Source organism: Calliopsis andreniformis, chromosome 9 (genome assembly GCF_051401765.1).
Source record: "Calliopsis andreniformis isolate RMS-2024a chromosome 9, iyCalAndr_principal, whole genome shotgun sequence".
NCBI lineage: Eukaryota > Metazoa > Arthropoda > Insecta > Hymenoptera > Andrenidae > Calliopsis > Calliopsis andreniformis.
The window spans coordinates 5,294,898-5,312,780 of record NC_135070.1 but is presented as its reverse complement, the minus strand read 5'-3'; the positions used below and the strand labels follow the sequence as shown (position 1 = coordinate 5,312,780).

At 38.6% G+C, this 17,883-nt stretch overlaps 1 protein-coding gene across 3 annotated transcripts; it reads right to left on the bottom strand.

Moving 5' to 3' along the window:
- Positions 1-51: 51 nt before the first annotated feature.
- Pde6 (phosphodiesterase 6) lies at positions 52-16,554 on the bottom strand. 3 transcript variants are annotated; one of them, XR_013002657.1, is made up of 14 exons: positions 14,571-16,554; positions 11,283-11,481; positions 10,136-10,455; positions 8,674-8,907; positions 8,235-8,592; positions 6,963-7,132; positions 6,672-6,894; positions 4,723-4,797; positions 4,611-4,649; positions 3,915-4,196; positions 3,469-3,845; positions 2,529-2,965; positions 942-2,010; positions 52-862 (listed from the first exon to the last, which is right to left on the bottom strand). XR_013002657.1 is itself a non-coding variant. In XM_076385451.1 (13 exons), exons 2-13 carry the CDS (start codon positions 11,334-11,336, stop codon positions 1,376-1,378), a joined length of 3,204 nt encoding a protein of 1,067 aa, XP_076241566.1. In that variant the 5' UTR covers positions 11,337-11,481; positions 14,571-16,554; the 3' UTR covers positions 52-1,375. The 3 variants fall into 3 exon arrangements, 2 of the variants coding, with proteins under 2 accessions (XP_076241566.1, XP_076241567.1); XM_076385451.1 differs by having other exon boundaries at positions 52-2,010; XM_076385452.1 differs by having other exon boundaries at positions 52-2,010; positions 10,136-10,386; positions 14,571-16,552.
- Between the last annotated feature and the right edge of the window lie 1,329 nt (positions 16,555-17,883).

Sequence of the window (17,883 nt, the reverse complement as noted above, 5' to 3'; positions counted from 1 at the left end):
GCTCTCAAGAGGGAATGGTGTGGTGGTATCAGCGAAAGAGACATCCCTGTGTGTGTGGTGTGTACATGTGTGTTCTTGAGCACATTCAGATTTTATTTAGACGTGTGCGATAGTCTCTGACAGGCATGCTTGTTCGTGGCTATATCAAAAGACTAGAAATCAATCACTCTCACTTGCGTCCACCGAATCTTCACGTTCGCTTAAAAACACTGAGATAAGAGTATTATCCATAGCGTCTTTTCCATACAGTCTTTTCGTTTGAATTTCACTGTACTTCCTCGTCTTCTTTCCTTTGTTGTCGATCAATGCTTCTGTACATCACTTCCTGAACTTCAAAGTTTATTTGGGCATGCGTGTCCACTGCACAAAGAATCCTTCTCCTTTCGTGTTCTTCCGAACCGAGTCGACGAGAAAAACAAGGCATAATAAAATACAGAAACGCAACTGGCTCGACGCGAAGATCCGTGAATCATACCCTTGAATTCACGTTCCTTCCATCGTACAAAAAAGTGGAATGCGAAATCGTGCGCTGGTTTGCGTCAGAGACATAATTTTTCGGGACAGCCGCGTGACGTAACGAAATCATTAATTCAATAATCGAGGATTGTTTGTCAGTGTCCCGTGTGCGCCAACACCGTCGACGCGCCTAAATGCTTTCACGTGCTCGCGCGGCCTTCGAAATCCTTCGTGGTGGAATCGAAACGTAATGTGCGTCATCGGGAGTCCAACTCTTCTCTTTTGGCTTAGTGTGCATATAAAAGTGACCATCACTACGTTTGCAAGTTGAGACTGTAATATTTTTGCTTGCTTTCACAATCGCCACTCGACTATTACACCAACTCCTTTTGCCCAGCGACCTATCCTAAGGTATCAATATTATAATACAAAAAGATTGTCAAAATTGAATCCACATCCCTGCCATTCAACTCACTCTTACGTACCGCTTTCTTTTACCTTGGCTCTATGAGCAACACCCATAGAAGTTGCCGAGACGATCTCTAGCTACCTAGCCATCGACTAAACTCTACTCTCTATTTTTTTTTTTGCCTTGTATTGGCAGGAATTGATCATCTTTGAGTGACAGTATCTTTCATAATACTATCATGGATTTTGATTCCTCAAAACGTCAAGTTAGTGACTAGCATGACTCTCGAGGTAGATGAAGAACGTGCAGAATCACAGACTGCTTTTCAGGAATCTCTTTGACTTTCTCCAATGAATCCTCTTTTCCAAGTGACTCACAGTATTTCATTCTTTTCGTCAACTCACGCGAATTCGTAGAATTGACAAAATCTCACAATTCTGTTATCTTTACGATACGATAGAGGCCCTTTGCCTCCATTCACAGACTATCCAGGGTGGTCGACGCAAGTCGTCAAATGAGTAAGCACAGCTTGCTGCGGCTCTTTCTGTCAGGAATCAGAGCCTTCGATTTGGTAGCATCCTCGGGGGCGCTCCTCGCGTACAGTGACCTGCTGATGCGATGCCTGACTCCTTTGCTGAGAGTCCTACCACCTTTCCTCAGGGAGGCGAATCTTCCTAGAGTTGATTTCTCTGGAACCTCCTTTCTATCCGCGTGGGCACAGTTGAGGGTGGTGACTGTGAACTCGATGTCCTTTGGCTCGTAAGAGACAAACTCCTCGACTGGTTCATCGATGGTGTCGCGGTCGATCCAGGTCAGGCCCATCTCGACCTTCTCAGCGAGGTCTTGCCAGTGCTTCCTGTTCTCCAGAGTGCCTGCGTAGAGCGGCATGATCCAGGGGAAGGTGTCGGACAGGACCTTGTACAGAGGCAAACAGATAACGTCGATGAAGCCGACCTGCATCTGAGGTAGCTCGTCTCTTCTCTCGCGGTCCATCATCGCCACTGGCTGTTGGTTCAGTTGCAGTCGCTCTAGATCTCCCTGATCAAAGAACTCGTCTGCTACCAGCTTGGCCACTCGGTGCTGCACGTCCCAGGGTTTTGCTATCGCACTGACGTCGCAAGCAGTCATCATCATCCCGCAAAGTACTATGAAGAAAAAGGAATGTTAGTAGATTGATTTTGGAATCGGAAGTATTGCAATGGCCAATGAAGTTGCAAGGACTCACTAAAAGTACTGTTTGTTGAATATGAAAGTAATTGTAAATGTGATAACTAAAGGTATCCAAATTGTTATACAGATCAAAATTTCAAGTACAAAAGGATATTAGATATTTAACTCTTGTGGTCGAAAGTAAGTATCCAGATACCCATTTATAAAGTTCCTTGTACTAGTATTTTGTGTTCTTGTGAAAATATTACAAAACTTTTCCAGATCCCCATTTGTTGTACATTTTTACGTTGATTTATGTTTTGCAAAAGAAATTTGAACACAAAATTTGAATTAATTAATCTCTGAGAAAACCTGGTAATCCAGTTTTCAACTCAAGGGATAGCAATAAGTAATACAGACGATTACTTCTCATGTGACAGTTAAACCAAAGTCATTGATATTTGTTAGGTGGTCCAATTTCAATGGCTACTACTGTATTATAATAGGGTCTTACATTCTTTCTTCTCTTCGCTCTGCCAGTCGAACTCGCCCTCGTCTATCAGCTCCATGAATCGATTCTTCTTTTTAAAATACACTGCCAGATCTGTAGATAGGATTGCACTTTCCACTACTTTCATGACTTTCCTGTAATCCTCCATGGAGAGGCTCTGGAAGATGTTGTTGCTGTCTGAGTTGAGGATCATCACGCATTGGTCGAAGTGATGGTGTTCCATCGTGCTAGTGGAATATAGAATGGCCAATGGGGACTCTGTTTTCGTTTGGAAAGCGTTGTTCGTTCCTCGGTGGTCCAGGTCATGGCACAGACAAGCGACCAGGAGACCTAGGATTTCTAGGTCGGTCATGAACTGCTCCATTTTCCCAGTCTTCAGCATTGCGAACATCGTTTGCGCAACGTTCAGCGCGTGCCTCCAGTTGTGGTACTTAACTGGCCTGTATCGTTTAATTTAGAAAAAATTATAAGAATTTTAATTTGGTTTGAGGGTAAACTTATTTTAGGTTTTAGTTTTTTTTAAATATATATGGATGAACAATTTGAGATGAAGGTTTTGCGTTATGGTTGTTTTGAAATAATTGGTAATAATTTGTAGTTCTGTAGTCAGAGTTAAATTAGCTTACATTTGTATATTAGACTATTTTCAATATTCTTTGCATATTTTCTGCATGACAAATTCAATAACGAGAAGTTACCAAGAAAAAAAGAAAAGAAAAGAAATTACATTAACAATTAAATTAATCTGTAGACTTTTTTCTGACAAATGTCTATGGTCCTTCAAGATAACATTATGGGGAAGCTCTTCTTTAATTAATATTCAAACAATTTGAAATTTTCTAATAATTTATATCAAATTCATCTTATTCTTCTCACACCTCACATTATGTGTATTCAAAACCATCTTTTCAATCCCTACCAAGGATATCTTCAAACATCTTACCGATAATTCTTTTTCACGCTGAGAATCCACCTGCAGAGGACTTCGTAAGGTATATGAAACTTCTGAATCAAGTCGCACTGCTTGAACATCCTAATGGTGGCTCTGCAGGTGTCCTCGTCGGTCAAATCGAAGTCAATGAACGTGAAGCTGTACAAATTAAATGTTTCCGCAGATGGTATTGGATCAGAAGTCAGCTTGAATGTGTCGTCGTTGCTGGCAGTCGCATGGTAACTTAGACACTCCAGGGCGACCTTCTGCTTTGCCATCAGTTTGCAGGCTGACTCGTACATCTGAGTGTTATGAATTCCGAGGCCACAAAATATGGCAAAAGCCTCGAAGATCGACACGTCAGAGTCGGTAAAGGATGTGCCATTATCCTGTGCAGTGATACTTTTATTAGCGTGGAATGATTTTCTTACTTGCGAGAGGTTGAATCAAAAAGTAACCTTGTTGATCAACTGGGCGACGCCGATGACGGTCCTCTGGCCGTTCGCTATGGGCATACAGAGGATGCTTTTAATGGTTTCGTCTCCAGATTGGACAATGTCCTTCTTCAGCCATGTGGCTACGTCCCCGATATTGAGAATCTGCCCAGTTGCAGCCACGTATCTTGCGATTTGGCCAAGAGGACTCGAAAGATCGTTGCTACTTGGCCTGTACACTTTTGCTTCTTGGCTTTCGTTATCCATCTCGAAGATTGTTGTAAACTTGTTACTCTCGTTTGTCGCCTGAAAATATTGATTAGCAAGCTTCCAACAAAGTGAACAGATTCCAAAAATTTTTAAATTTGGAAATATCTAAATCTTTAAGTATATAATATTTGAATATTGAAGTATTTAAATCTTCAAATACTTCAAGTGTGCAGAGCAATTTTAATTGTTTTTGGATCTGTGAGAGAGAATCTGTGTTAAAAACATAGCCATGATCATTAAACATGGCTTTCGTTTAAATTAGCTGTAGCTTTGAATTTTTAATCTTTTTACTGAAGTTTTTTCGTTTTAGTTACAATTTGTCAGCAAAAGAAAAATAGAATACAAATGCAAAATTTTTTAGAATCTAAAGAATTGCAAGTGAATAGACTCCTGTCTGAAATTCACACAAGGAGTTAATCAACAGTTATGTGTCTTTCAGGGTATACTCACGTGCTGTTGAAAAATATCCTCCATCTCGATGTTGTTGCTCTGAGCCGGCCAAGGAAAGAGAAAAAGATCATCAGACATACGAATTCGAGTAACACGTGCCGGTGTCACTCACCTCTCTCCTCGATAGCGGTTTTCTGCTCTCTTGCACCGATCTCCCTGGTCGTTCAACAATTTTTTCGAGATGTCCCTGAAACGAAACTTAGGGTCTCTTATTATGCCTCTAGTTAACCTTTTTAAACGATTCCAAAGATCTTCATTATTCATATTTTCATACTCGTAGCAAAGGTACAGGATGTAAAAATATTAATGACCACGTGTTTAGCAGGTGAATCTACACCTCTGAATCGATGGACATTTGCAAAAAAGTCTCCCCGCAAAATTGCTTATGCCATAGAAAATTAATGTTAATTTTTTTCATTACGTAAACATGTTCAGGTCGTTAAGTAGAAAAAATATTTGAAAGGAATCATATACCTCAATCAAACTGTTTAGTCAGGAAAAATTGTTGAAGATTTGGCATCGGTTTGCCTGTGTAGAGACACACATAGGAGCATGGGCCTACCACTACTTTGTTACGTGACAACATTTACCCCAAATGAGAGGGCTGACAGAGTTGTGTATGTAGCTCGAAGGCCTAGTAAGATACATTGATATAATAGGTCCAATTCGAGTAACTTTTCTTTCCTGCCAATACTTTCAACATGATATGGCAATATTATTAATCGTGAACTATAGGATTCTATATAATGATAATATATCTATTTACTTACCAATTCGCCATTTAAATCTTCTATCTACTGTTGTTTCATCTTATTTTTTGGAACACGTTCCATTCAGCACTAACTAATTTAGTCTTAATTATTACAAATTTACTAATAATGAAACCGTTTTAAATATATTACTGATAGTCAAACACTAATGATCCAACACTGAAACACTAATAATAAATACCACTGCTCCACTTTAGTAGACTAAAAAATAAAAATTTCAAATAAGGCGTGAAAAGGGGGTCGCTTCAACATGCTTTCGATGTTGTTGTCGCAGATGTTCAGATAAAGTCAAGGTTCCTTTCTCTATTGTTTTCTCCTTTCCTTAAGAATGTCTTCGGAAGGACACGCACAATTGGTCACTGTCAACTCTGAGTTCGAAATTTTCAGAAAATTGTATGAAGAGCGCTCCAAAAGGTCAGAACTGTTTTAACAACGACGTCGAAAACATGTCTAAGCGACCGTCGATTTCCTTGCCGTCTTATTCTAAAGTTTTTAGTTTTTCGTCTATTAAATCAGTTTAAATTTATTATTATTTGAAGTATTATTAAGAGTGGTGCAGTGCTATTTGTTATTAGTGTTTCAGTGCTTGCTCGTTAATGTTTGACTATTAGTGTTATTTAGAGTGTTTTCATTATTAGTGAATTTGTACGAATTAAGATTAAATTTTTGCTGGATGGAACGTGTATTGAAAAATGGGATAAAACAACAGGAGTTAAAAGATTTAAATATTGAGTAAGTAAATAACTATTTATGATTACATATAATATTGTAGTTCACGATTGTTAATTTTGCCATATCATATTGGAAGTATTATAAGTTACTCGAATTAGACTTATTAGATGCTGGGTTTCATGTTCAAGGTAGATGTTGCCACGTAAATTCTACAGATTACTAAAAATGTGTCAAAATACCTAATATTACTTAACAACATTAGGATAAATAATAATCAAGAAAAACACAAGTGAGTAAAACCAAATTCATAGACTACCAATACTAATTAAGTTACACCATTGCAAATGAACAATAATGAAACAAAATGGCAGGCTGTTTTAATTATGTACCTTACCGTCTACTGAATAACATCAATGAAAGAGAACAGTGTCATTGACATATTAAAATATAAGCAAGCAATCTACTTATATATGAAGAACCAAAGAGGGTATATTTGTAGTTATCTTTTTTACTATTTTTAAAATCATGACTACTACCAAAAATATAAAATAAGTATGTAATTTTTCCATCTGATTTAAATAATTTAATTTCTCACTGTATGTTGGTGAAACGAACTTACTGCCTCGCCGCAATCCAAATCTAAAAGGTAGACAGCGCATCTTTCGCACTTAAGCAACTCTTTCGCTTCCGTCATGATCTTTGTAACCAAACACTCGAGATTGTTCTGCTCCTCGAAAATGTTCCTCGCTAGATTTAAGAGGATCTGATTCCTTCGGTACTCTTGCACCGATAACTCGAACAGTTGCGCGTTCTGGATACCGATCCCGCAGAAAGTTAAGTACCTGGGTCCGGTTTCATCAATTAAATGACGATAATTGAGTCTATGTTACATAAACAACCATTGATCAACCTTTGGAACACCTCCACGTCTCTGTCAGTGAACTCGTTGCTGCCGTTGGTCTTGTTTATTATCTGAGCAACCCCGATCACGTCCCCTTCGTAATTACAGATGGGCATGGATAGGATTAGGGTCGTTTTGTAGCCTGTTCGCATGTCGATGGAGCTGTTGAACCTTGGATCCTGAAAATCGATACAAAATGCCTCAATTAGGGAAAATACAAACAAGGGTAACTCCAAGTTTGTCTTCTAGCAATTTTAGGGTACTGTTGGGAGCAGATGAGTTTTAGCTTGAATAGTACAGTGTTTGCTTGTTATAGGATCCAGATTTACTAGCAAGTTTATAGTGAGAAGCAACTCTTATAGGAGTTATAATAGTATGTATTTTTCAGTACTGAAAATTTGATCTGTAGTTTTCATCTAAAAGTTTGATTTATGAGATAGCTATCATGTTTGCTAAGTATTTATATATTCAAGAAGCTATACAGAGTTTTCGACGACAGATGTCAGGAATTTTAAGAGGTGATCCTATATGGCAAAATGGGATGAAAATCACGAATGACGAAATTGCGTTTGAGGCTTTGTTTCAGAAGTTGAGAAAATGCCTGAAATACGTATGAAATATGTTTGACTTGGAACTTATTTTACTGCCGATGTGCTCTACGCAGGTTAGACATAGCTAAGTTAGTAGAATAAGTTTCAAGTCGGACACATATCACGCAAATTTTAAGCGTTTTCTCAAAAATTACTGACTTTGAAATGAAGCTTTAAATGCAGTATTGTTATGCTTGATTTTCGTTCTATTTTGACATGTAGAATCGCTGCTTAAAATTTCTGAGACCTATTTTTGAACACTACATTCTCAAGGTTTAAGCTGCATAAAAAGTATCTATGTAACAGATTGATATTACATATCCAAGTATGTAATATCAAATTACGCAATAAATACTAAATTTTGGAGAAAATTGTAATCTATATTTAAATAATTTTGCAAATAGAAATTCTACAGTCTTTTTTCTTAAGAATTGCATGCTTTTGTTGTATGACAGCTTTCTTATAAACTGTGCGATATATTGCAATATTATGATATTGGTTCTCAGACTTCGTGTCATGATCAATAGATTCAGGTCAAACCTCATCTGCTCCCAACAGCACTCTGACAGCGTGTCGTTCTTGCCTATCATCTTAGAAAAGTCTGTCAAAAACGAAGGAGCACAACTTCAGCGCTCTCTTCATCAATATCTACTATGAATAACACCCTCCTCTAAAATCTCATTTTGCGAACCTTATAAGCATCCTTGATATTAATAATCTCCTTCGTCTGAGCCACGTAACCAGCTATTCCAACCCCGAAGGGTATCTTGATCTCCTCGTTTTTGGCTCTGTGAATAGCTTCGTCGAGTTCAGTGTCCTGCGTCACGTCGAACAGCTTGGCGACGAGGTACCTGTCCTCCAGGGGTCCCTTGGCTAGGAAAAGGCTCCCCCGATCTGCGTGCGTCAGCAGACCAACGTTCACCAAAATCTTGTGGCAAAGAACGTTTATGTCCAACTCGTTCGCCACGTCCCTGATCAGTTCCATAAACAGATCGCTCTCGTCCAACCTGTTGAGCTCCTCCCTACGTCCCACCAGTGACGTGTAGTTTCTGAACCAAACAGAGAACATGGCATACCCCATAAACTATCGATCTCGTTAGCGTTGGACGATGAATCGCGAGATGGTTCACCTGCTGGGACTTTTGCTGCGTTTCGCTGGCGAGCTGGATGCCAGCCATGTCTGGAACAGATCCGAGGTGACGCTGTTGCGTTTGCTTCGACTTAGGACGTTCTCCTCTTGCTGCAAACTTCTGGCAGGTGACTTGGTCTGGGGAACCACAATACCCTGCAGTCGTTGACGAAGCTCGAGGCTTGCGTTGTCGCGGAGCCAGGCCTCAGCCACGTCTGGATGCGCCTCGAGGTACCTTTTACCAAAAATACCCGTGGATTCGCCGCCGATATATTGATAGATAATATTATGTTGACCTGGATCGTTGTCTATTTTGGGTATAAAGCCGATCACAACGACCTAACGGTTGTTAATCCCTAACCAACTATTATTTTGCATTGGAGTAGGTTTTTGTTGTTGAGTGATTAGAAAGAGAATTCGGGTGTTAGAAGTCAAAGTCGTTAAGTGTGTATATTGCTCTTCCATTTTTGTGATAAATTTTTAAAAAACTTGTGTTTATAATGATGTAAAGTTATTATATCATATATTGTATGTTTTGAAAATTTTAGTTTGACTTCTAAATTAAATTTGTTTAATGTTTTACGATGGAAGAATAGTTCATATAGTTGAACTATCATATAGCTAATAGAGGTCTTACTGATTGTAGTTATTTTTAAAAGTTTACACGGTGTTCATAAATTTTGCACTTATTTAGAATTCGTTAAAAAACAAGGTTGTAAATAAATTGTTTTCAATTAGTCGTGTTTTTATTCGTCATAGGGAGTGTTGGTGAGTGCTATATGTTTTTAAAAATTGTGATAAATTTGCAAGCACTTTGTATCGTACACCGTGGAGAATGAGTGTAGTTTTTTTCGGAAATTGTTCAGTAGTAACTATGATAGTATGCAGAGTATTCAAGAATCTGAAATGTTGAAATTTGGGGTTCTAATTACTGATCTCGAGGATGAAGAAATATTCAACAAAGTTTATCTTTTGAGCTACAAACATTGTCTATCTATGTTAAAATGTGTAATTCTTATTCATAGTATTTTATTTCCTTCGTTTCAGTAGTAAATGGTTCCTAATGTTAATGTCTCAATGCACAGATGCTTAAGATGTCAAATGTTCCAGTAAATGGATAATTTAAAAATGCATATCTTGATACTTCATTTACGCCCTCGTAGCTGAAAATGTTATTTTATGATAGAATCTGTTTTAATTAAATATACTAGAATTTAAGCTTAAAATTAAATAAAATTAGCCTTAGTGTTCAACTACTGGGACGTTTGCCTTATGTCAGAATAAAATAGTAAGCAGAATATAAAATATGACCCATTCAGACATCTGTACAAAATACTATCCCAGATCTTGATCTTTACACCCCAAAGAAGAATTCACATCTTTCTTCATCCTCTGAATAAGCCCTCAAAGTTCACCCGTTTATTTCAATAACTCTTGGTAAAATTGGCGATTATTCTTCCCACCTTCCAACTTTTTCCATGGTTAGACCATCCTCCTCGTCGTACTCGTGAATCGTGTCCTGGCAGGTGATCCTCTTGCTTCTGCAGAGCCTCGCGATCTCGCTCTCCTTTAGCTCAGTCTTGGCGCTTAAAGATAGTTTTGATTTGTCCTTTACACACGCCTTCATCGTGACAGGATCCTTGCAAGCCCCGGACATTTCTGGTTCTTCGGGATTCAGCGAGCACACCAGCTGGCACTCGCTTCTCTCTGCCGTCTTCGAAGACATCGGTTTTGTCGAAATTTTCATCGTCTCGAAGCTCTCTAAGTTATCATTGCGACTCACCTGCGATCAGTTTGTCGAATACACGTGTGTTTTTTCAGTCTATATTCAATTTTCGATATTTAGATAAAAAATCGTACTTGGGGCTGCAGTACTAATTTTGTTCCTTTTAACCCTGGAAATCATATATAGAGTGCTTCATAACTTCAGACGAACAAGAGATATTCTCAGATCAACCTTCAGCTGATGTGATGTCAATATTATAATGGAAGCAGCGTAATAGGGTCACTCTAATTCCATTATAAAAGGTGATTCAATATTGGAAAATTGTACAGTATTTCATTTTAATATTTTTTGTGAGTTATTTGTAATACCAAAGTTCAATCGTTTCGGAGCTATGTAGAACATGATTAATAAATGTGGTAGGCACATAAAATTAGTGGTACAATGATAAGTTAAGTTAAGGGGAACAATAAAATTGGTGGTCCATAACTAGAGTTATGATTTTATTATACTACTTAACGGTTCAGTTTATGATTACATAAAATCACCTATAAAAGACATAAGAAATTCAATTGAGATATGTGTTCCAGGGTTGAAACATGAATCTTAATCATAAAGATTTAACAAGTTTCTCTGAGTGTGAATTTCGAGGACGAAGTAATCTGAAGATTTAAAATTATTATTTCATGAATGAAGAGTTTCGTCTTCCCAAACATTGTCAATGGTCTCCTTTAATCCTCAAAATTGAGACCACGATCGCCCCTTGGATATTTCTACTTGACAACATATTTCAAGATGGAAAAAAAATTCAGACACTCAACGACCACTTGAATAATGTCCCTCAGCGAGAGTGTCGATTTTCTTTCCTCTCGCGGCTGTAATCGTACCTCTGTATCTTTCGCCTCGGGCAGCTCTTCGTCTACCTCGTCTTCAGACTCCATATCATCTTAGGCCTGAATTAATTACCATTGAGCGCAATGGTAGAGGCGTCTCTCGTTGAAGGGGTTGGAAACGAGACGAGGACACTTGGCATTGTACTCGCGGCGCTTTGTTAAACTTTACTGTGCGAGTCTCGGGAATTCGGACCTGAAATGGAGTATTTGTTTCGTCGGTCTCGTCGGACGGTTGATAGCAGAATTTCTATAACTTTGTTAGAGCGATTCGCAACTTTGTACAATAAGGATTGATCACGATATCCTACCGAGTCTTATTCTATGTGCTATGCGCGATTCATAATTGTTTTTAAAATGTAAATTATAAAAGAAAAGAAATTGAATTTGAAAGTTGGAAGAATTACATTTTTTTGGATGGTTCAAATATTAGGTAGCCAAGAAAATTCTGACGCTTTTGAAGTTAAGAGATAGCGTATGTGATACGTAATAAGAAGTTTGAGTTCTATAAAGATTAAATTTTGTTAACAATCTTCTTGTTGGAGAGGGGTGGTTCAATGTGAATTGAGAAAAAAAATTATTTTATTTAAAGTAGTTCTTAGCTAAACGAAAAAGTTAAAGATTTTGTTCAAATTTTCAGCAAAACTAATTTAGACTACAAGAAACCTTTGTGCAAAATATTGATTCGGTTTATCGTATTGTTATTGAGAAATTATTAATCAAAGTTAACTTTATGTAGGTACGAAATTAATATTTTCAATAATGATTGAAATGTTTTTAATTTCAATAAAATTAGTTAATAAAATTAATCTTACTCAATTGCATTTGATGTATTTCTTATAAGTACATTCTCTTATGGATTTATTTTTTAAATTATTATTAACTGAATTTAAAGAGCTTAGTTGAGCACTTAATTGATGCTCAACTTTTTATATTTAAAATAAATATAAATATTTTTGTTTTGTGGAGTTAACTGTTTAACTCTTGGACGGTGAGTATTGGGTCAAAAATGACCCTGAATTCGCTGACTCTGCATATGAATGTGAAAAGTCCTCATTTCTTTATTAATTCACCAAGATTCGATTCCAAATTTTCGACTACTACCTTCTGCCAATAACTATCACTTCGGTGACCATCTCATCATCGCCAAACCCTTCCTATCAATGGAAATATCAATGGAAATATCAATAAAGTCTCGTTCAGATTAGTCAAGTTACTTGAATTCAAGCCACTTGGGTTCAAATAGCTTGATGTCAAGTTTGTCTTCACCCAAGTCAAGTTATTTAAATTCAAACGTAACTTGAATTCAAGCTGTCATGCAAAAATAATACAAATGGCGTCGGAAGAGATGGTGCATGCTGGTTATTTGGCTATGTATTTTCCATACGAGACATGCACTTTTGACAGCTTCCTTAACATTCACAATTTGTTAATTTACTTGTAGTTTGCCCTGTATGGTACAGTATACATCATGGTATACATCAATTACTGTGTATTTTGAGACAAGGAAAAGTTGAAAAGATGTCAACTTTACTCAAAGCTTAGAAGGATATTTCAAGTCAAGTAATATAATACGTTCAAAAATGTGTTCACCCAAACTTCAGTTTTCTAGAATTTGAATTTAAAAATACGGCGCAACTGCCCCAAATAACTTGTATTCAAGCCACTTGATTTCCAGTAACTTGACTAATCTGAACAAGGCTCAAGTGAATATGTCTTACTTCAGAGAAATACTGGTGGATAGTGACAACAAGAACACTGTTTTCGCCAATGACTGAAGCAGCAACGGAAGTGAGCAGAGAGGTGAGAACGATTCCAAGATAGGATTTCGAAAGTTACGCATTTCTCTTGGAAGTAAACGACAACTTGGTGAATTTCGTGTTCGACGGAGGCGGCTTGCGTAACGGGCAACCCTCGTTTACCCTCTTTACCCCGTTTCACGGGGTGGATGGGAATGACTCGCATGGGAAATCTACGTCTAGCCAGTGAATTATGAAATCGCGCGATTTGATATTCAGCGGGTCGTCCGTCCTAACCAGACTTCCCTATCGAAATAACCACTTGCAGCGCAAAAGAACGCGGCCATCCGTTAAATTAACGTTCACCGCAAGATACTTTTAGCGCGACGCTGAACCTGTTTCTTTTTTGTATTAGCATCCGCGTGCAACCGTGTAAACGCTGCAACGCGATGCGCTACCCGTAATTAAAGCTTTTAAGTGACCGATGCCCTTTCATCGAGCGAGGTTTTAGAGCTTTTTATGCTCCCATGGTTCCTCTTCTCATCACCCAAGTTTAGGAACTGTTAATTAGTTTCCATTTTCTTTTCTTTAATTTTGAGAAATAATGCTTTTCAAGGTGATTAAAGATTCAGATTATTTAACCTTCAAGTATTCGTTTTAATATATTTTTAGGTAGACCTAAGAGATTACAGAAATTCTTGCTACAATAACTTGCGAGTAAATTGCAATATGATTGAGGGTTTCAACTGAAGGAAATAATTCAGTATATATTTTAGTAAGTGGAAAATCATTAAAATTGGATTCTACATCGAAGTATACCTAATAGCGTAATTCTATTGAGGCAATGCTAAACGATTTCTAACATGCCATAATATTCTTTACGTTAAATAGTATATACACGTTTTACAATAATTAAACAATTATTTAGAAAACTGTGTCATGGTTCTGTTTAGAAGAATTTTTCTAAATAATATTTCAGTTACTGTCAAACAAGAATATACTATTTAGCTTAAAAATTATTGTCATATGCTACAAGTTGCCTAGAGTTTCCTTAGTAGAATTGTGCTTTAACGTTCATTAACATTTGTATTTCTTTATTTTATTTTTTTTTAAATTTGTGTTTAATGTACAACTATAAATTCTAGGAAACATGTAAGACAAGTCTCTATTTTGCCATAAAACTTTGCTCTATTTTGCTTTGAAACTATTTTGCCCTAACTGCAAAATAAAAATTTGAATAAAAATGTATTTTTTGACCAAATAGGGAATATTTTGTACCTTTTCTTACTATAAGAGATTCAAATTAAATTAGTGAGATATTTAAACAACATATCTACATTTATGACTAGGAACCAATTAAATTGTTCAACTTACAACAGAATTTTCAAATAGAAAAATTAAATCATTTCTTCAGTTGATGAGGTCAATATTTTAATAAATTTATAAACTAATAACCGTGACAGTTTTTTGAACCTAAAATCCAAACCAACAAACAAACTACATCTAATTACCAAGAATGTATCATTAATACAATCGTAAAGCATACCTGCGCAAATTTAACAACCCCATCATAAACAGTTCGCATCCATCACAGTAAAGCCACTGCAGAGCCACAAAACACACTCGCTACTATTGCTTCCACGCGATACTTAAAACAATCTTAATCATTAACACGCAGAAAATTCTTCAGTGTTCTATATTGCTTCGAAATTTGTGCGTTACATCACGATTCACAGACCCTCGAAAAGTAGTCAGCTCCTTTTTTAGAAACGTATGAAAAATCCCAAACTCTCCCGATTTAATTACCATCGATCTTCTTCGCGGTGGATTCGAACAACGTTAATATTTTAAACTCGTGAAGACAGACAGGGGAGCTCTACGGGCCATGAAGTTCTTCTCTTTGACGGCTCCAGCCCTTGTGCTCGTCCCTTAAGTGTGCATCACGCTTTTATTGCATCCCCGGAGCTGCAATCGAGCGGAAGTTAATCCTTTGTGCGCCGGTTAGCGTCAGCCTCCAAGTCCTTATAATAACTTGGCTGAACAAGTATCGCTTTAAAAGCCGAAAGAGCATTTCGACCTAAACAAATTCGCAGACCATACCCCTTCATCGACCGTGAAAAAAAGGAGAAGAACCACGAAAAACGCTTTGCTCGCGGTGCGTTCACGTTGACGTCAAACTGTCCGTCCCTTTGGAATAGAACGCTCCTGGTTTCGTAACGTCTTCAATCCAGGGACAGTTCAGAGATCTACGTAGTACAGCATTCCCCTGTTATTATCTCCTTGCTATATCCACTACGCCTTGAGAAAACAGTTGTGCTACTCCCCCGCTTCCTAGTGAAACTAAAGTGTGCTATTAGTAGATGAGTTGCTGTCAGAAGTGCATCCCTCGTTATTTGTCAATAAGCTGTGAGTCTATAGCGCATACACTATTACTCCTGTTGTAGTAAGATCAAAGTGTGCTATTAGTACACAAGGTGCTCTCAAAAATGCGTCCCTTGTTATTTGTCAACGAGCCATGAACCTATAGCGCATCCGCTATCGTTTCCTAGTAAGATCCAAGCGTGCTACTAATACACAAGTTATACCCAGGAATGCGTCCCTTGTTGCTTATCAGCAAGTCGTGAGCCTACAGCACATCCACTGTCACTAGCTTCCCCTTAACATCAAAGTGTACTATTAGCACACGAGTTGTTCTCAGAAATGCGTCCCTCGCTACTTGTCAGCGAGCCTATAGCTGGCAAGCACTATATCACGTCGAAGCTTCACCCCTCAACGTGGACAGTTCACTTGAAACGCACGAGATTATTATCCCCTTCAGCCCCTCCGATCGCGCCCATTTACGTGCCCTCTAATTAGGGGTCGACCTCCCTCCTCGCGATCATTCCGCTTCCCCAGCGAGCTTGTCGCGAGTACGAGGTTTAATCAATCGGAAATCAGGCTCGAACAGGTCCCGTGCTGGGCTTCCTCGCCTTTAACCGCCTTTCGTTCTAGCAATCAAGCTGATTCCACGGTCCCCGAATCGATCTCGAGGCCTGCCGTGCACGCACCTCCCGGTCCTCATAACTCTAATCCCCTCGGACCGCTATCACCAGCCTGGAGCCGCGATAAGGGTTCACTGTTCACTCGTCGCGGACAAGTGCACTCGCCACCCCTTCAGCCACCGTCGCGTCGCCACATCCTGCCGAATGCCGCCTGGGCATCTCGTCGATCGACGCTTATCCTCGTCTCCTGGTTTCAGCCTCGTGGCCTCCCCTCGTGAACCCTCATGACCAGCCAGCTCCAGCACACGCAGAGCTTCGGCTCTGGGAATCAAGATTCAGCTCCGCTCGGCTTCAACTCAGCCTCCTTGTCTCCTCTTCTCCTCGAGCTACATCTGTTTCCCTGTCGCGCACATGTCGTCGATTCTGCGTACGATGCGCCGCGGAACGCGTCCCCGTGGAGCCGACTGGACCGGTCGAAAGCTCCGAGCTTACTGAAGCCAGGCCAGTCGACACGGGTGTCCGTGAAACACGGAGCCCCGCTGGATACGCGCAAGCTTCCCTGTCTCCGTGGATGCCGCCGCATGTAGGCGTGTATCTCTGCCCTGCCTCGTCACCGTGTACGCGCGACCACGGCGTGCTTGTGCGCGAGCGGAACGCGGAAACTGCTGCGCGAGCCCCGATCCTCCTCGGTGTGTGTCTGTCCGTGACGCCGCGGCTCTTTCCTACGCGCGGCTGTGTGCGGACGAGGAGCTTTCACGTAGAGACGCGATGCGCGTGGGCGAGCCTGACTTTTTGGGGTGGCCCTGTCCGTGCGTGGCCCTTCGTATCTTCCAAATATAATTCAACGATAACGCGCACGTTGCTTTCTGCTGCGTGTTTCGAGGGTTTAAAGCCTTGTTCAGATTAGTCGAGTTACTGGAGTTCAAGCAGCTTCAATGTAAGTGATTTGAAGCAACTTGATCAACGTGAATATGTTGTTTTACTTGACTTGGAATGTCCCATCAAGTTTCTATTTTGTCTAGGCATGTTCGCATTCGATAAGTTAGTTAAATTCGAGAAATTTGAATGTAAGTGATTTGAAGCAACTTGATCAATGTGAATATGTTATTTTACTTGACTTGGAATATCCCATCAAGTTTCTATTTTGTCTAGGCACGTTTACATTAATTAGGTTAGTTGATTCAAGTGGCTTGAGTACAAGCAACTTGACTAATCTGAACGAGGCTTTAGGGAGTTCTTAGCTAACTATGCTAGTCGAATTGGAGTTCGTTACTGAACAATGAATGTACTACTACTGGTAATAGAAGTATGGTAAAGCTGTTAAGACCTGACAAAGATGTTTTCTATTAACAATATGAAGTTACTAAAAGATGTAGTTTTTTAAATGTGAAATGGTATTGTATAAATATAATACATGTGAAGATCCCAGCGGAAGAACTTGATAAGTTACGTTTTCGTAATTTTGTAAGAGACCAAATTCAAAATTAAACACATTCTCTATCAATCTCATATTTATAAAACTGTTTTAATATTTAATTTTTGGTTTATACAGGGATTTTTTTGATGATATTTCAAATTTCACGCCGTATCTTAATGCAGTAGTTACTGTAATAATCTTTTATTCAAATGACTTACAAAGAAAATGTAAAGTTATTACTTAAAATAGAACACTTTATCTTCAAAATATTAAATAAAACCAGGAAAAGTCACGTAACTAAGGTTGATAGACGATGTTAAGCAGTGAAATGAAATACTAATATGAATAATACGAAATTAATAATAATAAATTTTAGTATTATTAGTATTACTTATGCAGTAAGATTTTATATTAAAGTTTCTCGAAAAATATCTATAGCTGCTAGGCTGCAAAACACATTT

Bases quoted from the DNA above. Each gene is read 5' to 3' on its own strand.
- Pde6 (XM_076385451.1), bottom strand. From the start codon at position 11,336: ATGGAGTCTGAAGACGAGGTAGACGAAGAGCTGCCCGAGGCGAAAGAT. The intron at 8,593-8,673 runs GTGAACCATCTC...TGTTTGGTTCAG, and splicing joins CGCAGCAAAAGTCCCAGCAG to AAACTACACGTCACTGGTGG. The intron at 4,197-4,610 runs GTGAGTATACCC...CAATATTTTCAG, and splicing joins AGGATATTTTTCAACAGCAC to GCGACAAACGAGAGTAACAA.